The sequence below is a fragment of the Trichomycterus rosablanca genome, chromosome 23, assembly GCF_030014385.1.
Source record: "Trichomycterus rosablanca isolate fTriRos1 chromosome 23, fTriRos1.hap1, whole genome shotgun sequence".
Taxonomy (NCBI): domain Eukaryota; kingdom Metazoa; phylum Chordata; class Actinopteri; order Siluriformes; family Trichomycteridae; genus Trichomycterus; species Trichomycterus rosablanca.
The window spans coordinates 4,573,638-4,599,714 of record NC_086010.1 but is presented as its reverse complement, the minus strand read 5'-3'; the positions used below and the strand labels follow the sequence as shown (position 1 = coordinate 4,599,714).

General features: G+C 38.4%; 1 protein-coding gene across 8 annotated transcripts in view; it reads left to right on the top strand.

Annotated features, from left to right (window-relative positions):
• The window catches only part of syngap1b (synaptic Ras GTPase activating protein 1b), an 86,930-nt gene extending 61,227 nt beyond the window's left edge, over positions 1–25,703 (top strand). For 2 of the 8 annotated variants that reach the window (XM_062986102.1, XM_062986108.1), the window contains 14 exons: positions 793–1,032; positions 1,155–1,490; positions 1,576–1,720; positions 1,842–1,986; positions 2,355–2,591; positions 2,685–2,886; positions 2,977–3,182; positions 3,496–3,709; positions 4,155–4,757; positions 5,102–5,548; positions 6,387–6,557; positions 8,923–9,134; positions 12,400–12,472; positions 22,525–22,924. In XM_062986102.1, the coding sequence (XP_062842172.1) occupies positions 793–1,032; positions 1,155–1,490; positions 1,576–1,720; positions 1,842–1,986; positions 2,355–2,591; positions 2,685–2,886; positions 2,977–3,182; positions 3,496–3,709; positions 4,155–4,757; positions 5,102–5,548; positions 6,387–6,557; positions 8,923–9,134; positions 12,400–12,472; positions 22,525–22,797 (3,504 nt within the window). In that variant the 3' untranslated portion in view covers positions 22,798–22,924. Of the gene's footprint in view, positions 1–792; positions 1,033–1,154; positions 1,491–1,575; positions 1,721–1,841; positions 1,987–2,354; positions 2,592–2,684; positions 2,887–2,976; positions 3,183–3,495; positions 3,710–4,154; positions 4,758–5,101; positions 5,549–6,386; positions 6,558–7,020; positions 7,097–8,922; positions 9,135–12,399; positions 12,473–17,965; positions 18,028–22,524; positions 22,925–25,239 lie in introns of those variants that run through there. The other 6 variants (XM_062986105.1, XM_062986106.1, XM_062986104.1 and 3 more) reach the window with 6 other exon arrangements.
• Positions 25,704–26,077: the final 374 nt, after the last annotated feature.

The window sequence follows — 26,077 nt, the reverse complement described above, 5'->3', positions numbered from 1 at the left end:
AAGCAATCATTTCTTTATTAACTCTTCTTCAATGTACCTTTATGAGAAATGCAGATTTTTTTAAACAAAAAAAAACTTTCAGTGTTCGTATGAAACTTTTAAGTTGAAAACTCTCAGGACATGAATTTTTCACTTCCGTAAGTGCACACACTGTTTATTAATTGCATAATTAATGTAACATGGGCACTCGTGTGGTGCAGCGGTAATTTATGCTAGCACACCACTGCTGGGATCCAGGATTTAAATCCACAGTGGTGCCATCAGCCTGTCTGGTGTCTACATACAGGCATGATTGGCTATACCTGAGAGGAAGGGATATGATACAGCAGAGATATGTATGTCTTATGATTTTAGTTATTTTTGCAACTGTTCTTTTTCTGTCCCTTAAAATTCAAACACAGTAATTTGTCCAAAAAAGTTTACAAATTGGAAACGACCAGGTAATAAAACATGCTAAGACAAAAATGTGTAATTTTACAGGACTGTAATAATTTTTACAGGTGCTGTAAGACTTTTTAACATCTTTTGATATCCACCGCCTTGGGCACAAATTGAATACTGCACAATGTGTATTAATTTGGCACTTGCTCCCATTTAAACAATTTATGTGACAACCAAATCTGTATGGGGACAATCTGGGGGGCAGTGGTAGCTTAGTGGGTATTGCTGTGGATTACATCAGGAGCGTTGGTGGCACTGTCTAGCACTGTCAAAAATGATTTCATTGTAGTTTGTTAAGCAGGTAATCATTAACATCTTCAGCCTTCTCAACATTTCTTCTCTTTCACTCAGGACAACAGTCGGAGAGTGGACAATGTGTTGAAGTTGTGGATCATCGAGGCTCGGGAGTTGCCACCCAAAAAGCGCTATTACTGTGAACTGTGTTTGGACGACATGCTGTATGCACGCACCACCAGCAAACCCCGCACCGACACCGTCTTCTGGGGTGAGCACTTTGAATTCAACAACCTCCCAGCTGTCCGCAACCTCCGCCTTCATCTCTACAAAGAGACAGACAAAAAAAGACGAAAGGTAAGCAGTTTTTGATTTTCTCTAGACTTATATCAGAAGCCTAATAGCCTAGTAATAAAGTCTAGAAATAAAATAAATGCCCATAATCTGTCTCTGTTTATCATTCCTTATTTTCTGACCAGGAGAAGAGTACATATTTAGGACTGGTCAGCATTCCCATATCCAGTATCACTGGTCGGCAGTTCGTAGAGCAATGGTATCCAGTGATTCAGCCCAGTGTCCTGGCTAAAGGAGGAGGCGTAGGAGGGGGCAAGATCATCAACGCTTCTTTGCGGCTCAAGTCTCGCTACCAGACCATGAGTATCCTGCCAATGGATCTGTACAAAGAGTTTGCAGAGTATGTCACCAACAACTATCGGACACTGTGCGCCGTCCTGGAACCACTGCTTAGCGTCAAAAGCAAAGAGGAGGTGGCATGTGCGCTGGTGCACATTCTGCAAAGTACAGGAAAAGCAAAGGTATTTGGAATTATCATGAATATTATTGACAGTGGGATATTCCAGTTTTTAAATTCATTTTGTCTTTATCTTTGCTCTGCTCAAGGACTTTCTTTCAGACATGGCGATGTGTGAGGTGGACCGATTTATCGACCGAGAGCACCTCATTTTTCGAGAGAACACCCTAGCCACCAAAGCTATAGAAGAGTACCTCAAACTCATCGGACATAAGTACCTCAAAGATGCTTTAGGTGAGAAGAGTTACTTGTTAGCCTTAATAACTTCAGTTGCTTTGATATACCTTGATATCTGATGACCGTCACTTTCATTTATTGGTTTATTCTGCAAAACTCTTGTTTTGCTTGCGTGAAGGTGACTTTATTCGAGCCCTGTATGAGTCAGAGGAGAACTGTGAGGTTGATCCTATGAGGACTCCACCTTCTGTTTTACTGGACCATCAGGCCAACCTTCGCATGTGCTGTGAGCTTGCTCTCTGCAAAATCGTCAACTCTCATTGGTTAGTTGTGTTGTGGGGAGGTGGGGTTGAATTTCAAATGTTTTGATTTTGTGATTCTGAAAAAAAGAAGCTAATAAGTCATAAGCAAGTCAACTTGAACCACAATTAAATAGTTCAACTATTTTGATGAATAAATGTTATTTATAAAGGCCTTGTGTGGCTGCAGAATCTTATACTAACCAGCTTTACCTGATACGACTGATTAGTGTTTTAAAGACCAAATGATTAAACAACTTGTACATAATTGGTATCAGAACCTGCAGTCACACTGGCCCTATTATTATTAGAGCTCTGTATATTGCACAGTAAAACAATATCATACAAATATTTGCTGAATTACTTGTTTGAAATGTCTCTCTGTCCACCAGCGTGTTTCCCCGTGAGCTGAAGGAGGTCTTTGCTTCCTGGCGAGTACGTTGTGCTGAGAGAGGAAGGGAGGACATTGCCGACCGTCTAATCAGTGGCTCTCTTTTCTTGCGCTTCCTCTGCCCTGCTGTCATGTCCCCCTCCTTATTTAACCTCACCCAGGAATACCCTGATGAGCAGACATCTCGAACACTTACACTCATAGCCAAAGTTCTGCAGAACCTTGCCAACTTCTCAAAGTCAGTATGGAAAATGAGCTGTACAGTAGTTTTGAGAATATTGAAATAAATGGTTAAATGATGATGTATTTAATATTTTCACTTCGATTGTAGGTTTGGCAGTAAGGAGGAATATATGTGCTTCATGAATGAGTTTTTAGAGATGGAGTGGGGTTCCATGCAGCAGTTTCTGTATGAGATCTCCAATCTAGACAGCATAACCAATGCAGGTGCTTTTGAGGGCTACATCGACTTGGGAAGGGAGCTCTCAGTTCTGCACAGCCTTTTGTGGGAGGTCATGGCCCAGCTTAGTAAAGTAGGTCCAGTCTGTCAGCAGCCTGATAAAAATACATTTTCTTTTGAATTGTTTTGTCAATGATGGCATTTTTATATGTGCCTCTTTCAGGATGCCATCATTAAACTCGGACCATTACCTCGCCTTCTGAATGACATTAGCATGGCTCTTCGCAACCCACATCTTCAAAGACAGCCCAGCCACCAGACAGAAAGACAACCTTCAGAGAGACAAACCGACCGGCTGCTGTCACGGCCAAGCTTTAACAGGGGAGTCTCATCCGAATTTCAGAACCTCATGATGAGGGACCTCAACAGGTAGAAAAGCAATCAAATGACTTGGAACAGGATTTTTGCAGTCCTGAAGGCCCACTGCCTGGCAAACTTTAACAGTTTCTTTACTCTCAGAACACCTCATTTAGATCATGAATTGAATATAATCCCACACGTAAGTTCAAAAATCTGCAGGGCAGTGGTCTTTCAGGACTGGATTTGAGAAACCATGTCTTAGAGGAGCTTCAAGGAAAGTTTCAAAAAATAAAATCAATGTTCTAGAAGATCAATGTTCTAGGCACTGAAGGGTTTTGTTAATCATCAGTTCCAATTATATTTTGTCTTGACTCTACTGCAGTTCCATAGATATCACTCGCTTGCCTTCCCCAACCTCCGCTCTGTCCAGTGGTGGGATTCCTGCATCGCGGCCCGGAATGGGAGGTTATGCCGATCGGGATCATCCACACCGGGCCTCTTCTAAAGATGTTTTTTTTGTCACTCGTCCCCCACTGGCACGGTCTAGTCCTGCATACTGTACTAGCAGCTCTGATATTACCGATCCAGACCCAAAGGTAAGCTCGCAAGGTAAATATAGCTGAACTGAACGAGTGGAGGGGCAAGTCAGTAGTTAATGGCCCATGTCATTGACAAATGCTTTACTGTGGTGAAAGCTGTTTGGTTCAGAATCTCATTTGAATGGCAGCTTGCTCGTCAGCACATCCTTGCTGAGGAACTTTGGTCTCCCTTTGGTCCAGTGGGAAGACGAGGCGCCACAGGCCTGCTTACTGCATGGTTCCAAATACCACCCAAGCATGGCGAAAAGAGGGCAGCACGCTGATGTGGGTGCTAATAATACACACAAACGTCTACTTGTGGTGTGTTTTGGATTTAGTATCCCACTCTAAATCAATTCGCTAATAGTAAAAGTTAATACAGAAATTAGTTAGTGTTAAGCTAGTGTACAGACTTCTCAGACCTCAAAAAGGGCACATAACTGCAGCCTTCTCCCCCCTATAGGTTCTGACCTTTAATGAAAGTATTTCTATGATGGACCTCCAGGACTCCAGAATGAACAGCGTCTCTAACCTGCAGTCTGTGGGGGACATGCTCAACTCTCCCCAGGCCTCGCTTGCTGGCTTTGGTGGCCTCGGTGGTGCAGGAGGAGGCCTTGGCGGTCAGCTGCGCGCCGGAGGAGGACGGATGTCGGCCGGCTCGGGTGGCTCCAGCGTGTCCGGTGGCCTGAGACTAAGTCAGCTGAGCCAGACGGGTACCACCACGGACTCGCTGTCCCAGCAGCAGCAGGCGGCTGCACTACGCTACCCCCTCTCTTTCCAGAACCCTCTTTTCCACATGGCTGCAGATGGGCCCCAGCTACAGCGACAGCCAAGCCGTGCTCAGGTGCCTCCACCCCTCTTGCTCGCCCCAGAGCCAGATTCGTCACACCCCGCATACCTGCCGCAGTTTGCACGCGGCGCCTTCTCCCGGAGCGAGGACCTGTCCACACTCAGGCCAGGGCCACACCTCGCTCAGCCCAGCATAGTCCACTCTCACAGCTACAGCGACGATTATACTCGCCATGGCCATGATTATGGCCGACGACAAATCTCTATGCACATGCAGGTAGTACTCTCTCTCTTTCTGTTTAGCTTATCTAGCTCAGGCTGAATAGTTAGCATCATAGTATATGTTGGCTCTGCTCTCCTAGTACCATAGTCTTTTTTAGCTTAGCTTGGATAGTTAGCACCATAGCATCTGTTGAATTCAACTTTATTAGTAGCATAGTCTTCTTTAGCTTGTGACAGCTTTTGTTAGCTCAGCAGTTAACTCTCAGTGCCATAACCTTTGTTTATTTACCTTGTTTAGCATGGTGCTCTTCAAATATGTGCTGCAACCTCTCCCTCAATGAGGTATATGAGGTATTTTGTTTGTAACATATCTAACTTTTTTCATTGTGCCCATACTAGGATAACCTCCAGCAGTCACAAATGATGGGCATGACCTCACAAACAGGCACATCTCATTCCTCGCTTGCCTCACCTCCCTCCACCGTGCAGCCTGTCCGTCAAACCTCCATAGCCCCACCTTCCACACAGCGGATGAAGTCCCAAACCTCCCATCAGCTTTCGGTGAGCTCGGCCGCTGGTGCCACACCTCCAACCAAGACGAGGCCACAGAGCGGGAACCTGCTCCAATCTCCCGAGTCTGGATTTGGAGCAAGGCAGCAGGGTCCTCGACAGCAGCTGTCCGTCAAGGATAACACAGCGCCAGGCCTGCCTCATCAGCACAGCTCTACCCGGGAGAGCCAGGGATCACAGGGCTCTCAGGGGGGGACGCCACAATCGACACAGCAATTGCACAAGGAGCGACAGCACTCGCAACAACATTTACTCAAGCCTTCCATCAGCAAACAGGTGCTTAGCAACTGCACACTTGCTGTGTTAAAACGTCTGGATAAGTATATACACATACCACATGGATGGCTCATAGCCAGGGCTACCATGGGCTTATCTGTTTATTTAGAACTGACAGGTTCTGCTTGCTGTTTCTGAGAGTTCATTCAGGATTAAAACAGCTTTAAGTAGATTTTGTACATCCCAGATTTTTCAAACTGATACAACAGAGATGCAACTTACAGACAGTTGCGTAAAATGAGCAGAGACACAGAGCTGAGCAGAGCAGCAGAGAAAAAACTATTTTAACTATTCAAATGTATTGAATATTTTAAGAGCGCACTGACAAGGGCACCTTTCAATGGCTAGGCTGGTCGGCCACACCTTCAGACATACTGGGATAGTCTATTTTACCCGTGTGCCACCTTATATAATTTAAAATGACATAAATTTGACACATTACAGACCCTCGACTGTAACTATATTTACATAGCTATCTCTTGAAGAATTAAATGATTTAAATATACAGTGAAAAGGTAATTGGCTGCTTTTTCCTTGCTTTTGTTGTTGCATAATTTTCACACTAAGTTTCAGACCGTTTAAAAACATATTTCAAATATTAGAATTATTTTTGCATCATTGCACATTCAGACGTTTTTATTATTTTGGAGATATATACTATATTAAAGTATACAGTACCAAAATAGGTGAACTTGGTGCTTCTTTTTGTAAACGTGGCCTATAGTTTTTAAAAATTGGCAATATTGTTGTAGAGCAAAATGCAAATAAATAACTTAAACAAGATCCTTTTATTATTATTATTATTATTATTATTTTAAAATATTTTCTCTCTTTTCAGGGCTCATCTCCCAACACCCTAAACCCACTCACCCCTGCTTCAGAAAGGACGGTTGCTTGGGTGTCCAACATGCCACACCTGTCTGCTGACATTGAGAGTTCTCGCATAGAGAGAGAGGAATACAAGCTGAAGGAGTACTCCAAAAGCATGGACGAGTCACGTTTAGATAGGGTGTGTTTCTCTCTTCCATTTTGGAGCCTATACATTTTTTTAAGATTTACTGTCAGAATATCAGAGATGGAAAAAATTTCAGTGCAGTTTTTTAGTAAACACAGAATATTTTGCTGGCTCTGCGTTTGCACCATATGTATCAGCTCTGTTGTTAGGAACTGACTTCCATCTGCCTGCAGTTTGCATTTTCCTGAGTGACTAAGACACTGAGCTGAGATTAAGTTAAACAGCACCAAACACACACACACACACACACACACACACAGAGAGAGTAGTAACTTGCATTAATTAAGTAAGCTATAACAAAACTGTGAAGCTTAATTGTTATATTAGCTACTTAACTGAACAGGACTGGTATCCTGTCAGTGGTGTTTATCTGATAGCAGCCTAGAGTCCTGCTACAACAGGAACATTTAGGAACATTTTGACTGTCTGACTTACTTTTACTTTTACATTTAAAAAGGTGTCCTAAAGATGGTCAGTAAGTTTGAGGTCAGGGCTCAGTGCAGGCCACCAAAGTTCCTTCACACTAAACAAGTAAGTCAGTGATAATAACCCAGGGTTCAAGTAGATTCTGAATCAGTGTTGATTTTTTGTCTATTGAATACATTGTGCTGAGAGAGCAGGCTGCGAAATAAATTAGTCACCAAATGGTCTGCATCATGCTTCCTAGTACCACAGAGCAGGTGTTAAAGGAAATGGAAGTCAAATCTGTCACCTCCACAACAGATGGTGTTTTGGGCTTGTCTATGAATTATTGAAATGATACAGATGAATGGAATGAACTTTGAAGTAATTTGAAGTTATTAAACTTAACAGGACAATATTTTATTTATTTATTTATTAGGATTTTAACGTCATGTTTTACACTCTTTGGTTACATTCATGACAGACACATGGTAGTTAATCGTTACACAAGGTTCATCACTTCTCAAGGTTATATCGAACACAGTCGTGGACAATTTTGTATCTCCAATTCACCTCACTTGCATGAACAGGACAATAGAACTGCTCTTACTGTGCAATCAACATTTACCAGCTTTTATAACTTACCATTAAACTTATTCTGACTTTTTGCTGTTAGAGACTAATTTTATTTTAGAGTTTCTGTATGTAAGATGGGACACCTGATTTTCACTTTAACACACTAAAACTACATGGTCAACAAATTCTTAAAACACCTGAATACCTACCTACAGGTCAGGTAGGAGGTGCAAGCAGCTTAGATCAATGTAGTTCAGTCACCTCAAGTCAGAGCCTCAGTAATACATTAAGTTTTAAAAGTGTCTGATAATGTTTACAAAACCACTTTTAATTTCCTCCCTGTACCAATTTAGCCCATGTTTTTGGTGCAGTGATATACATCATTTGTCATTTGTCAAAGGTTTATTGTCATTTCAGCTATATACTGTACAAGTACATATTGAAATGAAACAACGTTCCTCCAGGTCCAAGGTGCAACATAGAACAAAAAGTGCAAGACAGTACAGTACAGTAATAATAGGGCTTAAAAGAAAACCAGTGGTTGCAAACCACAATTCCACCATGGCTTAAAACCATATATTACAGGAATGCATTTATTACACATTGTCATCAATGTAAAAGACTATGTTTGTTTATATATGCCAGTTACTTAATGAAGAATTCTGATTTAGGTACAATTAGCCAACAGCTTGTTTATTTCTGTTTGTCTTTTTAGATAATTTGGGTAATTTACCGTGCTCATGTTTCAAAAAGTGGCGCACTTAAACCAACCTGGTAATTACCAGGAAATGGTTCTTTCCAGGATTTTGACTCTGCAATACACTTAGCCTCCAAGTAGAAAACAAGCAGTAAATTTTTAGGTAAAATTGCATTAGGGAAAGACATTACCATTAACTACTGCTATGTTTAAGCCATGGCTTGGGGCAACCAACACAACAAACATAGTTGTTTAGCTGTACTTAAAGTTATTTTGTGAGCCTTTTATCATACAAGCTGTAGAGTTTCAGGAACTTCGCCTCTGGCTCAGTTAGAGCACATGTCCCAGTTTCCAAGTGCCTTTTGATGTCATATGAAACTGTACTTACTGACACCTTGGCTTTCATCACAGTTTCTATATAGAAAAGACCTACATCTTTAAGGGTTAGAAACACTTTGCCTATTTTTCGTTGAGGAGCAGCTGTAGGTTGTTCATTAATGACTTTTGGCAGTTTACTGCTTACCTTTGTATGTTTTCAGAACTGTGCCCTGAACTGCTGGATTATTAATAAAATATTGGAAAATTTGGGTGCTCTAACACTTTTGACCAGTGGTGTATTTTGGTGTGATTATTACAGAATACTGGTCCATCTTGTAAGGTTGATCTATTGTCCTCGTCTTTCAGGTGCGTGAATATGAGGAGGAGATTCAATCTCTGAAGGCGCGGCTGATGATGTCCCATCGAAAGCTGGAGGAGTATGAGAGGAGGCTACTCACTCAGGAGCAGCAGACCAACAAGATCCTGCTACAGTACCAGAGTCGCCTGGATGACAGTGAGAGGAGGCTGATGCAACAGCAGCTGGAGAAGGACTCCCAAATAAAAGGAATAATTGACAGGTAATAAAAGGGTCTTGTAAAGGTAAAACACTGGAACGTCGAAATAATGTGAGAGGGCAAGTATACTGATTTACAATTGTATTTTAGGTAGCATGAAAAGCAATGTATGAAACAGTGCTGGCACAATGTATTCATTAATAGGATTATTTATTCACAATGCCAAATTTAGTTTTAGTATAAGTTTTATGCAAAGACAATGCATTAGATTTAATAAACTGTAATAAGTGAACATAAATAGAAACTGATATTGAGAGTTATTTTTTAATCTTAAAATATATCAAATATTTTCTAAATTATTGTTCTACCCATTGTAATAGTTTATGATTAGAATATATAAAATATAATTTAATATTACATGATTATATGATTTATTTTTCTCTCAAAATAAATAAATGCCAGCTATTTCTACAAATCTACAAATTCTACTATCCATAAAGTAATACTGAAACTGACTTTTAGTTTAAATAAATAATAAATCGTGTTTCTTTTGTGGTGAAATAGTGGCACCATACAGGGTTTGATTCCTGGTAACCTAGAGCACATCGCTCTTTCAGTCTCCTCCAGGAATGAAGATACAGGGTGAAAACACTCATACAATTACTTACCTTGAGTGAATAAAGTGAAGCTTAAGTAAACAGGTTTATACCTGAGGCTGTATTTTTAAAATAAAGTAAACATTAAAGTCTAGAGTTTAAAAGGCACTTTTACTAATTATGCTATCAGTAATTAAAGAATGAGGTACAGTATATAAGAATGAGTGAGGGGAAGTCCTGCATGTTTGTAGAGGGAGAGTTTGTTTTCCATAATAATTTAGGCAGCATTAATAGGCTTTCCTTTGAATATGTTTTTTGGAAAATCTTTTAAGGTTTATCTGAGGTATCATGGTGATTTATAGTATTTATTTTTCAGCTGTCATATGTTCTGTCATATGTCTATGTCCATTTCATTAGCAGCTCTCAAACCTTGCAATAAAACACATGCTGTTGTGTCTGACTGTCTTTGTCTGTACTGCCTAATGTTTGTAGACATGGTGAATGGATGTTTCACTGTGAGAAAGTACTTCAGGAATCAAATACACCAAATTCATCTTGTAGTTATTGTAAAGGACTTCGATCGATTTACACCTGATAAAAAAGAACGAAAGTCCAACTAATCTGTTGTTGAAAAAAGTATTGGAGATATTACAGAGGGAGCAGCTACATTATATCATGTATACGAGGATATAAGAGTTATGTGAATACATTTATATGATTAATGTTTATGGTGATTTAAAACAGCAATTATTGAAGGAATTTAATTACATGGTTACACGTTTGTCCGAGGAAAAAAAGAATGTGAGTTTACTGTATGTTTTTAAATGTTAATTTGCTATAGAAATTTTTAACACATGTAGTATTATATAACTTACATTTAATGTTCTGAGTATATATATACAATATACAATATTGTCTATTTTATTCCTACACTGTGCAAAAATTAAGCCTTATACAGAGCTGGCTCTACCTAATAAACAACATAAACAGCTGTTTAAAGCCAGGCAGCCACCAGGGGCCCCATTACCACTGTAACTTTTTTACTTGTATTATTAATGCAATACTTGTTTTCAAACTATAATTGCTCTGCGCTTTTAAAAGATTTCTTTAAAATATTCTAATATTGCTTTATTCTTTACTTTGTTATATTTAAGTTCATGTTTGTTAATCTATTAGCCATATCATAGACTGGATTCAAGTATTCAGACCCCTTGACTTTTTAAAAGTTTTACTTAGCAACATAAACAATCACACACGATGAGGTGAAAACATGCTTTGTAGAGTAATTAACTGTAGTTGTAATTAATTAACAATAAAAAAATATTCAGACATATTGCTGCTGTGGCACTCCAAACTGTGGTCAAGTGCATCCTGTTTGCTTTAATAATTGTAAAATAAAGGAAGCTTGGCACAACTTTGAAGTTGGCCGTCCGACAAAAATAGGCATCCAGGCAAGAAGAACCTTGGTCAGGGTAGTAAGAACCAGTTTGTCATCATGGCTGATTCATTAAGATTAGTAATTATATCCTGTCAAAATCAAATCAACAATAAAGTCAAGTCTAAATACTTCCTAAATGTACTGTATATTATTTATATATATATACACAGTATATATATATATATATATATATATTTAGTAATGTGTGTTACACAGTTATTTATTTTTGTGCAATTAAAACATATTATTTAAACTTTAATTACATTTATATTTGTTAGACTGTTTACAATGTTTAGTTTTGTTGGGGTGCTGGGATAAAATGAATTATTGTGCTGAGAGAAGCAAGCCTTACTCGACATTACTTTTAACAGCTCATATCTGAGCTTAATTAAGTAAATCATTGTTTTGTTGTGAAGACCTGTGAAGTATGTTTGTGTTTGTATTGTACTTCATGTATTGTCTCCATGCTTTTTTTAATTTACTTGTTTTGTCTGTTGCTCTTTTATCTGTTCCTTACTGTTTTGTAAAGCCATATAATGCAGTATCCTGTGGAATAAAATATAAAATATCATTGTTTAAAACAGTTTTTGTGGATTCTCTTATTTGCCCAGTTTTTAATCTTTCTAATGTGCAGGACACATGCATGCCAGTCTAAATAAACACTACATGTTATTGTACTGCATCAAACTTGTGACTGTTTTCTTTCCCACATCTCTCACACATGTATGTGTGTATGTGTTCATTCTTTCATTTGTCCATTTTTCATTTTATTCTGCAAATTTATTTCAGGTGGATAAACTGTGAATGATAGAGAAGCACAAATATATTATATAATATAATATTTTATAATATATATATAATATTATTTTTAATATTAAAAAATACACCTGACCCGAATGCATTTTAGAATATTAAACTAAAATCACATGATATACTGGTGCTAGCCAGTCGTGTCTCTGCTCGCACGGTGCATCTCCAAGTTCTCATATAATCAAAGTTTCTCCACAGGGATGATAAAACACAATTCACAAGATGTGCATGGTAATTAAAATCCCACTATTCACATATAGACAGCTCTCTCAAAATACTGTCAAATTTTACAAGAGAACAAAAAACACATTAGTAGTTAGGCCCTGGTGCACGACAAATGCACAGTTCAGCTACTGAGTGAATGGTGTTTAAATAAAAATGGGACATGAAAGTGTGCAGTTTCACTTTCTAAATATCTTTATTATTCATGAGTATTGCTAATAATAATTATAATTTTGTCTTTATCTCTCCATCTTACATGAAGACTCATGGCAGTGGAGGATGAGTTGAGGGTTGGGGCAGCAACTGAGCATAAAGCCAGAATGTTTGCAGATCAGGTCAGTTTTTCTATTTCTGCTTTCTCTCTTCTTGCTTTCTCTTTCTATTTTCTATTCCTATTTCTATTACATGAAGATTCTCTCTGCCGTGTCCAGTTTGTTCTAATGTCTGCGTGTCAGTACATCTGTTGGTATTGGATTGTCTGTATGTTGGTTTGCCCTGCTCGTCAGTTTTTGGGCTTGTGTAGCCTTAATGAAATGACTTATTTGCATCCTTATTGATCTTTTTGTGGCCGTGAAACACATTTGCATCCGGGTTGAGTCATGGCTGGATTCTATGTGAAGGTTGTCAATTCATGTACATGCAATCTAGTGTCATGTTGCTTTGGATCATTTCAAGCTTCATCATTGTGACCAAACAAAGTCAATTGGCTGACAATGAAAGAGTATGGCAGCATACATAATGAGAATATTTTGTTTAAGAAAGTACCTTAGAGTTGCCATGTGTAGTGAAAAGTTAATACTGCCCATGTGAACATCGGTAGGCAGAATTCAGATGTTACTCTGGTTGGTTTGGTAGATGGGGCTTGTATATGATGTGTGGGGATTTGCAAAAACACAAAACTGTAATGTTTTGTAATCACAGTATGAAAAACATCATTTTTAAAACATTCAATCTTTTAAAAATGAATGGACAGAGAAAATAGTAGTTTTTGTTGTTTTTATTCGATGAAGGACAAAATACAGTATTCCAAATATTTTATTAAATGTTTGTAATTGTGCAGTTAAATTGCTCAGATAAATAAATCTAAATCTAAATGAATCATTGATTGAATTTAACAACAATTATTGGATTGCAGACAGGTCTGTGCAACATCACTAAGTCTTCGTTGTTCTATTTTGCCCCTCAAATGTCACAGATATGTGAGAATTAAGTCTTATAGAGGACTTGACCGTGACATTGTTGCCACATTACAGTTTTGATTGAGCGTCTATGTGCTGTATTCAGGGCAAACCTAATTTCTTTTGGGCTGAGTACGTTAGTTGTCTCTGGCACCAAGAGAATGTGCTCTACATCATGTTTAAACTCATATGATTCCATCGGTTTATCTTTAACCATCAAGCATTTTGCTTAAAGACCTATGCTTTTGATTTCAAGCAACATGCTACCATCTCCTCACATATCAGTTAAAATAATTATGTTTATTTTCTAGTTCGTAAATCATTTTGAATATCAAAAGGCATTTTATACTTTAATTACTTTAGTATATAACAGTATTAATTCAGGATTTGTTGGGGGGGGGGGGGGGGGGGGGGGTGTTCTACCATCAGAGTATCATGAGAGTATTCCTGTTCTATACAAGCTGTGTGAAATAATACATTTTTACTTTTAATATGTAAAGCTTCACCTATTGCACCTTAATCTGATATGTAAAATACAAAATTGAGGTAAATAAATCTAAGTAGCTTCTGACTTACAATATTGGGCGACATTTTTACATTTTTGTCCAGCATATAGTATAATCTGAATGTTTTAATTTTAAATAATTTAATGTGTAGACTTGGGCAAATGGACAAGATTATATTGTATTCAAATCCCCCAGTATGCACTTGTGCAGTTTAACAATTCTGTTGCTTTACCATTCAGCAGAGATCTTACCCAAAAGGTGGATGGATTAGCTGGAGCAGAGACTTATCAAGAGTTGAGAGAGAGAGAATGTTTGCAGTGAAGTTTTGGGTAGAGCTCAGTTGGCAAAATAGGTCTATAATATTGGATCTCTGCACACCCAAAGATTTGCAATAAGAGTTTCTCATCTCAACACTGTGTTTGTGCTAGATAAAAAACCACAAACTATAAATGATGCCATTTGGGTTTAAGAAATGAGGTTTAAGAACAGTTTGTTCATTATGTTTAGATTTGCCTAACCATTACTCAAGAGCCATTTAGACTTAATCCTTGGGAAGCCATTTAGATACAATGTCTTGTTTAATCCATGATAAAAGATAAAAGCACAAAAGTAATGTTCTTCCTATCATTTTAAATTCTTATATTTGGTGATTTTTCATGATAGTTGACAGATTTGTACTTGCAATGTTCTACACACTTAAAATAAGCAGATTTCTGTAGCTCACATAGCTACATAATCAACCTAAACACCACTAGACCTCAAATTATGTCCACAATTTAAACAAATGCTTTGTAGAACATTTAACATTCTCAAAGTGGAAACAGTCTCAATAGAGAAAAACAAAAAACCTCAGGAGACACAAAGATACAAACAAACCTCAGGAATGACACAATAAATTAAGTTTATATGTGCTTGTACAACCATCACACCATTTTCATCAACCGCTTCATCCTGGTCAGGGCTGCTGCAGGTCTGGTTGCAGTGGGAAACACTGGGCACAAGCCAGTACAGGTGTCCTGCACCAGTCTATCACATAGCTAATCAGGTTTGTGTAGACACCTGGGCAGCAGATAGCAATGCTGAGATTCTAATCTGTACCTCAGTGGTGAGGGGCTAGCGCAATAAACCGCTGTGCCACCCCAAATGCCATTTACTTTGGGTAGTTAATCACAACATGCTTAATAAAGAAGGTGAAAGCCTTTACTTCAGGCAGTTGCAACATTTGCCAATTTTTAAAAGCCTCAGTTAGTTAAACTGAAATAAAAACTTTAGACTATGCATTTGGCTTCATACAATGACGCACAGAAAAAGGCAGAAGAAGCCAACAAAGTAGAAACAGATTTAAAGGGGGCAAGAAACTGGACACACACCCAGAGGGACTGAATCACTTCTAGCTAATAAATCACATTATTAACATTTTACACAATGTTGAAGGGCCAGATGTAGCAGGGTATAATGCAACCACACCCACTGAGAATAAAGATGCGACGACCCTTTACATTCTCACAGTAAGCAATGGAATTCATCAGCGTCGTTCCTCTACTGCAGATTGAAACAGCTGCGGTAGCTCCAGCTTTGGGGACGTACCTGTGCCTGGATTATGGGACAAGAAGGTCTGGTTGGAGTGTGGAGGAAGCTTTCTGGGAAAAGACATTTGCCAAGTCTCTCAGTTCTCAGATGAGATGTCTAGACAGGTTGCCATGGTGATCAGCTCCTTGGTTTTGACTAGAGAGCTCATGCTTGATGTTTAAGAAAATCTATTGAAGGCCGTTAGCTTTTGGGCTCACAAAACAGTTGCAGCTTTGGCAGAGAAGACTCACAGATTGTTTCAGAAGGGTCCAGTTTTTCTCAGCCACTGTTGGGCCCTTAAGCAAGGCCCCTAACCCTAGAGGTGTCAGAGCTGCCAAATAATTGCTGACCCTGTGCTCTGAGCCCACCTTCCAAGCATACAGAAAAGAGTTATATTGTACTGTGCATGTTTATACATATTGGAAAGTACATACAACAATAGACACTTGGGTGCAGAAGAGGTAAATTACACTCGCTCGCTTGATTCAGGGTTTGAATCCTAAGTGGTGCTATCGGCTGGACAGGCATCTATACACAGACATGGGGCTTTGCGATAGATTCCTGTTAGTGTCTTGGTTGTGTTACTGCGTTGTGCTCAGTTATTCCGGGAAAGCCGGGCAGCTGTGATCCTGCCCAGGAAAAAGTGGTGGTAAACGTTAAATAAAATGACAAATGTAATATATTAGAATGAATACATATTTATTTTCTAAACTGGATTCAACAAACAGGGCACAGGTGCAATTTACTGGCGACTGGTTCAGGGTTTCAGGTTTTATCTTAGGAGCTGACGTTGAGTTCCTGCACTGTTACTCTAGTTGTGGGCTCCATCTAGTGGGTGCTCGGGTGTGACACAAAGTATGGTGGCATGTAGATGGTATGGTGTGGTTCAGGAAAGTATGAAATCCAAAGAATGTCAAACAATGTGGTCATCACAGCCTAAAGCCTGACTGCATTTTTATCATGATCGCGATCATTGTTTTCTTACACAAATCATCAAGCCTATCAGCGTTTGTCTGCAGTCAGATCCATTTAACCTTGAGATACGTGAATGAAACAGACTGTGTGTGTGTGTTTGTGTGACACTATTATCAAAATAAGTTTTATCTCCCTTAATTCCTGCTGTTTTCATAAATTGTCTCAACATAAATGCTACTTTTGAACATGAATGTATGTATTTACCATATTTGCCTGCATTAGACGTGTAGTATTACGGTTGTGTTTGTATTTTCTTGACTACTCTTACAGAAATGGCTTTTTTTTTTCCATCAGCTGTTTACTGTGCTCTTCTCGAATTCTAGGGCGGGTTGATGGCATGTGGAGTTTATAGCATGGCTTTGTGTGTAAAATTTTATTAGTAGCTGTATTTGATACCACTACATTACAGGTATCCACCGCTTTTCGAGAGTTCGTATTATGCGACTTTGCTTTTATGACAGACCCACATTAGTACAATACTGAAAAGCTAGATTATTGTTTAGTTCTTGTTTTTATCAAACAGTTAAACGTGAAACTACATGAAAGATTTGGCACAGCCCTTCCTGACGCAACCCTCCTGTACATCGGGGCATGGGATCAGTGCACTGACATGTCTTACCAATGGCTAGGTTCCCATAACACCCTGCACCTTTTGTATTTGTGAGTCCAGATTGGGATCCAACCCCCCGGAACTTATGAGCACTGCTGTTACCAGCAGCGTAGACTGTGTACTGATCATATTATTTCTGCTTTTATATGTTAGTGTTATTTTAGGTTTTATATGTTCTGGTAGGTCATTCTTTAGGTCTGGGAATGCTCACTTTTCCCATGTAAATAAATGATAATTCCTTCTTTGCATTGCACCATTCCTAAAAGATTTAATAGTGATGCCTTACTTTCGGATAGTAGTGGATGCCAGTAGGCGGTACTGTGGACATGATGCCTGATCTTTATTCTACTTTTAGTTTTCTGCAGCATGCTGGCTGATACTCTAGAATGACAATTTTATTTATTTATTATCGTGACTGAGTTAATAAATGTTTTTTTTTCCTACAGATGTGCTTTTATCAATATGTATTTCTGTGTTGTGTGTGTATTGCTGTCAATTATCTGAAACTGGTATGTCTGAAATGTTGTCCGTGTATTTATATATGTGTGTTCATGTGTGTGTGTAAAATTCAATACTAACTCATCTCCAAACATAAACTATACTTATAGCTGATGGTGTGTACCCAAAAACACATCTACACGTACTCACATACACACACCCACTAGCAAACCCCACATCTTACTGTTAAAACCTCACTTATCCAGAAGCACACTCACACAGAGACACCCACACACATCCTCACTGGCACACCCAATATGCCGATTGTTACACCCTACAGACCAGCTGGCCCGTCCCACCCACCTGCTGGTACACCTCCACTGACATACCACGTTCCCCCGGCACACCCCCTGGTATACCCTACACCTCCACTGTCACACTGCAGCCCCCACACTCACTGGCACACCACACACCTTCTCCTCTGCCTTCACTCTGTCTCGCTTTCTTTCATTGGCTCTTGTCGTTTTGATGAGATACGGTGATTTCTCTTAGGGGAGGCGGCAGTCCATCCTAGTGCAGCCCCGTCTTGCTCCCGTCCCTCCTCGAATGCACAGGTAATGAAGCAGCTGAGTGTGAGCCACCCATTCCCTCCCACCCACGCCCAACATGTGTGTGTGTTTCATTTGTACTTAAAGTAACCTAATATAAAGGGTATAAACTAGATCACTAGTGTATAAATTCATGAAAGTGAGAATGTTGAGTTTAAGTTTACAAACTAAGGGTAAATTTAAATGCTACCCTTATGTGTGCATATTATTTATACAGTATCTTAAAGTGTTAACCTAACTACTAAATATTTCAGTTTACTGAATTGAGTAACTTTTTTAAAGATTCACCATCTCATTCCATTCATTTAGTGTTATCGTGGTGGTTTCTATCATCTGTGTTGTGCATTTCTGTCATTTTTGTAACAATGGCATGCACTGCATGCACTTTTTTATCCTTATTGATGCATACATGTGCACACTCACCCACATTTAAACATACAAATCAGTGATGGAAGTGCTCAAAAAAGGAGATTTAAACAAAGCGATGTGCATATTCAAAATGTCTTTACTCATTTACTTAATTGATCTTTATTAATGCCGACACTTGGTTTAGAAAGTAGTTCAACCAGAAACTCCTTATTTTAAAAAGGTTTTATTTACTTAAGAATTAAGAAAGCATGGCAGAGGAGAGTGAGAGATTTTATTCACACAGGTTTTAAATGAGCCTGATAAGAGTTTGTAATAAAGGATGTGAGAGAGTGTAAGTAGAATTAGTTTTTTTTATCTAGCATATAATATATACATGCAATAGTTTCTACAACTTTGCTAGAACAAAAAACATTATATGGCAGTCATAGCTCAGCGGTTTGGAATGTATTAGTCACAAATGTACCAATAAATGTATGCTTTAAAATATTCTTGTACAATAATATAATAGTCAAAGATTTTAGGGTTTTGAATTGTAACTGGAGCAAAAACTACACAGTGCTAAAAATTACAACAAAATAAGTATAATTACTTCTTCTCCACCACTGCAGCATACATAAATACAAACACACATGCAATCACAGGGCATGTGCTATTATGTAAGGGGGGAAACTGTTTCATTACCCCGTCATGTTCTTCACCAATGCTGTCTGAACTAGATGATGGGACTTCTGGGAAATCTCCGTATCTGTCTTTTCGTTCTGCCCTGACTGGGTCGATGATCTTTTTGCATGTGTGTATGTGTGTGGGTTTGTCAGTGTTGTGGTTTTATTTCTTGTACTTTGTGGTTCTTTACGCTGTGTTGTTGGTGTAAGTGATGAGCTGTTGTGTTTTTTTAAGTGGTGAGAAGTTCAGTGTTTATGGCTTAATCTTCCTCCCACATTCTAGTTCTTCAGAAGAGATCTCAGCGCTGTCGGTCACATTTAAGATGTTTAGCTTTGTGTCATTTAAGGATTTAATTGTGTTACTTAATAGAATTAATTTAAGTACATATGATTTTCTGAGCTCTACAAACACCTAAATATAAAATAAAATATAGAGGTTTTACTTTATTTACACACATACTGTTCCAGATCAAGCTGAGAACATCAGTTTCCTGTCACAGAAGATGACACCTGTGGAGACCTTTGTCTAAATTACTAACCCTTGTATAGGTAGTAATTAGGATCCCTCCTAATAACAATATGCTGATTTAAGCCGGCTCTGACAGAGATACATCCTTCACTCCTGTTGTCTTCATTAACCAGCTTCTTGTTTTAGTGTTACCTGTAGTTCCTACACTTAAGCTCATGTGTAAATTCCTCAGTTCCTTTCATTCTTAAACATTATGTCCAAGGTTCTGATTGAGAAGAGAAAACTATTTCTTCGTTCTGTTAAACTGTCCTTGTTGTTTGGAGATAGTAAATTGCAGTAATGTATGTATTTGGAAGTACTCTGATTCAGACTGGGCTATGTTAGCAACATGCTGTACTTGCTAATGTAACAGTCTGAATTGAGATATCATTTTTATTGTGCAAGATCTGGGCTTTTGATACAAATCACCATTTAAACAAGTGAGTACATAATTATTTACAGATTTTTGTTCTGTTATGTCACATTTCTGAAGTTTTTCAGCACACATACACACTCAGATCCACCGGTAAGCTTTCACCTTTTATCATCTAGACCTATTATCCCCTCATTCTTCAATAAACATGAATAAGTATGTGAACCATGAAATCTTGCCATGCTTATATGTTTTATCTTCTGTAATAAATACATTATATACAAATGAATTTAAAAGTTAGGTAATTATAATGTTTTTGGTGTGTCCGCCCCTTTAATTCAGTTGTTTCTTAATTAAATGCCTTAACTCATACCTTTTTTGCTAAGCCCAACTAAACTAGATTTGTTTGCACAATCTTTTAATCATATTTCATACAACATGAAGATGTGTGCTTATTTGTTTAACAAGAAACTAGTTTTATCAGGTGTGTTTAATCAGATGCAATGATTGTGTATTTTTGTGCATTTCTGTTGATACTTTAATTCATTTACCCTATTTTGGTAATATAAGGTAAACTACCTTACTGTGGTCATTTCCCTTTTTTGGGTATTGTTTCACCATGGTTAAGCATTCTGCATCTTTAAAACCTCACAAATGTGTGCAGCTCCCTGTTACACTCACAAACTGTTGGTGGTAGAGAGGTAAGGGTTTTTCATGCTTGTATCTATCTGAAATAAAGAAATTAAAATAAGTGTTAACTACACAAACAGGTATTCCACATAGCACTAGTGGACACATTAACAACACTAAGACAGATCTAACCTCAGTCTTTAGGTGGTGGTAGGATACAAATAAAGGTTTAAGTCAGAATGCCAAATCATCGGAATTAAATGTGAAAACTGTTTGTCTTTTTTAGTCAACACAGAACCTTAACACCCTATTCAGACAAACACGATGAGCTGTTCCATTTACTGTATAAGTTCTATAAAAGCATTAGCCCCATTACCCTCCCTAAACAGAAAACATGAGTCCTGTGTTTTTAGACAAACAATATATGCAAGTTATCCACAACTTAATTTGGCTTTTTATAAGATCAGTACACCTGGGCAGGAGAACTAATATTTCCAAAACTTTAAATCTATTTTAGTCACTGAGAGACAGTATACTCAGGTAGGATTTAATGAGTTAAAAACAGAGCACATCCCAGACTGTACTAAATAAGGGCTTTAACTAAATTTGTACTATTTTTATGTCATTTCACTAGCATGTAGGAATGCTTAATGCTGGCACAGATTGGTTTTTATTATATTTCATGCCTGTAAAGTTCCACCAAGGAGATTATGTGAAACAGTGCCTTAACCTCTACATACTGTGTTTCATGACTTACAGGAACTATAACAGAGCAGTAGACTTTTTCTGATTGGTCTAATGGCCTCTCAAGATCCATAATTTTTTAAAGGGGTGACTTATCATGTGTCCAGCTTTCAGGGCTTTTGTCAGATCTCTGCTTTTGCCTCAGCAACCATTTGTAAAAGTTGAACATCTTTGCAGGTGCAGATAGTTGACTTCCTCTTTCCAGAATCAGCAACCAGAATTGCTAGTGGAACTCTTTGGGAGATTCACCCACATGCTTAAGCAGAGCATTTTAACTGTTTAGTACAAAGTGAATTCTGCTCTAAATATGCATTAATTTCTTCATGAGACATAAGGTTTGTGTATACGGGACATAGAATAGAATAGAACCATGGGTGAATACACAAACAGTTGGTTTAAAGTCAGTCCATACCCATAGTTCATAAGTTCTAATATATCCACCACTTAAATCTAAGAGAACTATAATAAATTGATGTTTGCTACAACTTGATGTACAGCAAAACCATCAGCATTTTTTGGAACTCCCAGAAACACAATGGTTTACAAAAAGCAGTGATTAATTCCACGACTGCTGATATTTCTCAGTGTACATGTGCAGCTTTAGTGTAATTTTAGCACATAACCTTGCTAATGATGCAGACTCTACATGACTCTACTGACTCACAGTGCAGCTTCAGGAGATGAGGGGAGTGGAACCACTCGTCTGACCTTGTGTATCAACCCCAGATTTTTAATCCCTCCATTTTTCCTTTTCTCCCTCTCTCTCTTTCATGTTCTTTTTCTTCTTATCCCCGGAGCATTGTTATGGATGTTTTCCATACCTCGGCCGTGTAACTCATTCTGCTCTTTTCTTTCCTGTCAACTACTTCCCCTATCTCTTGTGACCTTATCTATTCGATCCCTTCTTCTTCTTCATTCTTCGGACCCTGCCTGCTTCTTCTTGCTTCTGACTTTCTGAACTTCTGTCTGCTTGGATCTTTATTGATTTTAAACCTCTAATGATTTTTTTTCTTCATGTACTCCCTCACTACTGTACTCCTCTCTAACCACCACTTCTGTCCCTTTTCCCCTCATGGCATGGCTTTTTTCATTTTTCTGCTCTTCTTATTTGTCCTTTTCTCCTCTTACATTCTTCCTTTCCACCTTCCACTATTTGTCCATTTTTGCCTCTTCCTCGCTCTCCCTCCTTTTCTCTCTCTTTCTTTGTGTCTTGCTAGGAAGAGCAGTTTCCCTCCCTGGGTTCTCCAGACCCCGGTCTGAGTGTTGGCGGAGGAGAAGAGAGCGCCGCTCCTGGCTTTGGAGTCTTTCCCTCGGACATCTCCTCCGACAACCCGCCCCAGAACAGAGGGCCACGCCCCCAAGTAGCCTCTCCCACTCACTCCCCTCTTCACACACACTTCAGCCGAAACGGAGAGATGCCCACCAACCAAAAAGCCACTGTGGCGAACGGGACCACAGCAACATCAAACATGGAGAGTGGATTGGAATGAGGGGGAGCAGGTCACTCACAGCGCTGCCCAGATCCGAATGAAAAAACAACGTCTTTAAGACCGAAGAGAAAAAAAAGAACATATGCGCTCTGTTATCATTAAAGATGAAGATTTTTTTCTTGGTTAATCTGCATTCTGTCCTTAATGTAAAGTGCACATGCTCACATTATCCACTCAAATCCACTCAAACTAAGGGCTCTGTGGTACAGCCAGTGTTTTCTTTTGATTAATGTAATAAAAAAGACTTTTCGTATTTCTCTGGTACGACACATCAGTTGTGTCTCTCAAACCAAATGTCAGTGACATTTTCTAAATTCGTTAATACTATGATTTTTGGGAGGGGGCTATTAGCTTTGTGTCTGTCCTCTGCCTTCTGTGTGAAGTAAAGTTACCTGGGATTGGGTAAAGGTCTAAACCTGTTCAGAAAATGCCAGCTTTCACAGTCTTTAGAAGACGAACACTATTGTCCTGTCATCTGGCTTTCTTAGTGCCTTTTCTGCAACCTTCAACAGGGTTTTGAACAAGCAGCAGAATAACATCACAACAGCTTCTATTTTGCTTCATTGTTCATGTTGAAGGGGCTGGATAAAGAAGTGTTTTTGTTTTTGTAAACGATGTTCTTTTCGAGTGCTCTTGATCTTCGATTTTAAATGAAGGAACATGCCTCAGTAGACTGGACTTGTGCAATGTTTTTCTCTTCTCAATCTCAGAACCTGTGGGATCAACTGGTGCTATAGATTAAACAAGATGTGAATCTGTTTCATATCACTGCCTTCCATTTTCATGCTCCTAGTTCATTTGTCTTGACCTGCTCTTCATTTATCCTTTAATATTTTTATTGCACATGTTTGTATGTCTTGTGCCTTTGTATATATGTTTTCATAAAGTGGATGGAACATCTGATGATCTCTGTCAGATAAAAACTTATCATTCTTATACTAAACTAGGCCTGAGACAGAGATGCTTAATGTAAGTGATTGGTTTATACAATCAATATGCCTCAACAAGCAATCTGTGTGCATTTTATGTATTTTTCTCAGCCTGACTGAAGAACCATTTAATACAGAAAACCGATATGTAACATCTTCATTATAGTAGCTTAGAGTTTTTGTTACTAGTTTACCTTATGATATAGTAGCTCAACTCTCTTTTAACTATAAATGAGAATAACATCACTAAAATACTTACAATATTTAGCCTGCACATAAATAAATGTACTTTATGTACTGTATAGAAACATGCCATGTGTCTGTGGATGTACTGTGGCTGTCAAGAAATTATTTCATGTCCCTTCTCGCTACTTTCATGGTATACCATTTTCATTTGATTGTGTTTGATATTCACCCTAAAACTGACATTTTTAAGATAACACTTACTTGTTAATTAATCATTATATAATATCTTGTAGAAGTATCCATGCCGTAACTCTTTTTACAGAAATAATAATCAGAACCTGGGAATTTCACTTTAGAAACTTCTTAGTAAAGACCAAGTGTAAAATCTGTGTCTGCTTAAATGGATAAATAGCAGCTCATAACACTTTGGATACGATTAATCCATGAACGTCACCTTCAGTCACATCAACTAATATCTGCAGTTCAGTCAGAGTAACACGTGGCGTCACATTTTAACGATCTCTCTACTCTGTTGACTAAGTTTAGACGGGCAACTCCACTTTTATATGATGGACTGAACTGAGCTCATGTGTATGTTTAGTGCCTTTAAGATGGTCCTGTAACTGTGATTAGATCCCTGTTTAAATGCTGTAGACAGTCTCCACCATGCTGATAGACCTCAAAGACATTCAACAGATGATTTACACATGTCTTACACAGGTATTAATATATAAACACTGAGTGGGCAATCTCACTTTTTGTGCATTGTTTAAATACATGTATGGTTTGATTTGGTGTAATGCACACTGTTCAACTGATTTAAAAAAGAAACTTTACGTTATTAAATTCCAAAAGCGCAATTTTATACAATCAATTATTCAAGTACTTTATGGGGCTAAATAGTTTTAAAGGCAACAGCAGGCCATGCATATAACAACATAGGCACTAATGCAACAGACTGTGATGAGAGGAAGGTTTAAGGAAAAGAGAGAAGAATGGACTGATTGCCGTTTTAGCTTTTGTTTTTCTAGAGGGCTATATTTCAAGTGACTTACCAAATTCATCAATAAAACACAATACTAACTGCATTATAGAAGTCATTTTGGGCTACAGGGTCTCTGGTTGATATACATGTAGTGTCATGAATATACCTCAGCTGCAGAATGAAGAGACTCAGGAAATCTAGCAGCTGCCTCTTGGCTTAATGCAAATCAAGCAGCTACCTGGGGGTAGTTAGTCCATTTCTTCTCTAAATTAAGTAGCACTGATAATCAGCAAGTTCTGCATACCTTTTCCACCTTATTTGTATCCCATCTTTTCTTACCAGCCAATCGCACAGCTTTGTGGAGGACAATCTGGAACCTAATTGGATGCCTCAGCTTGGACAGCCTTCTGAATGGCGTGGTTTTAATGCGAGGGCGATGTCGCGTGATTCACTTGCTTGACAGAGAGGAAACTGAGGCTCGGAACATATGTTCCAGAGCCCCAGAAGACCCAAAGTGAATATAGGTACCCTCTCTAATATTCTTTCTGTTTCATATTAGGATGTTCACTTCTATTATGAACTTTGATGCCTTACAGGCATTTGTGGGTGTGCATGCATGTCAGGGATGACTTCTACGTCTAAACATTTGAGCAATGAAAAACTCTTTAGAAAAGTGAATAAAAGTATAAAGCACTCATCAAATAGTGGAGCACATTTCATCTTAAAATATGAACGGTGGGTGAGGAACGTTTTAAAGGTGCTGTTCTTTTAGTGTGTTTCCTAAACAGATACTAAAAGATATAAATCATTCAACATTTTGTTCTTCTCATCATGGCTTTCTGCTTTTTTCTGTCATGCCTGCTTAAAGCTACATTTAATTCTTTTATTTTGTGTTTTATGAACTAATTCAGTAAAATACACAGAGGTGTTTGGAAAATGAACTTTTTTTACTTATCATGCCACATGTGCATCAGGTGGGTGTTTACATGCTTGTAAGAAACCAACATTTGAAGTATTTCAAGTATTTCTTGGATTCTTATAAAAAAAATCCAGTCATGTTTACCTGCTCCCCCTGTAACTCTACACAGCACAGTGAGCGCTCCGCCTCTGTGAGATGAACCAGATGGATTTCTTATTTCTTTTTTTATGTGGATTGTCACTATGGAGATGTTAAGTGATC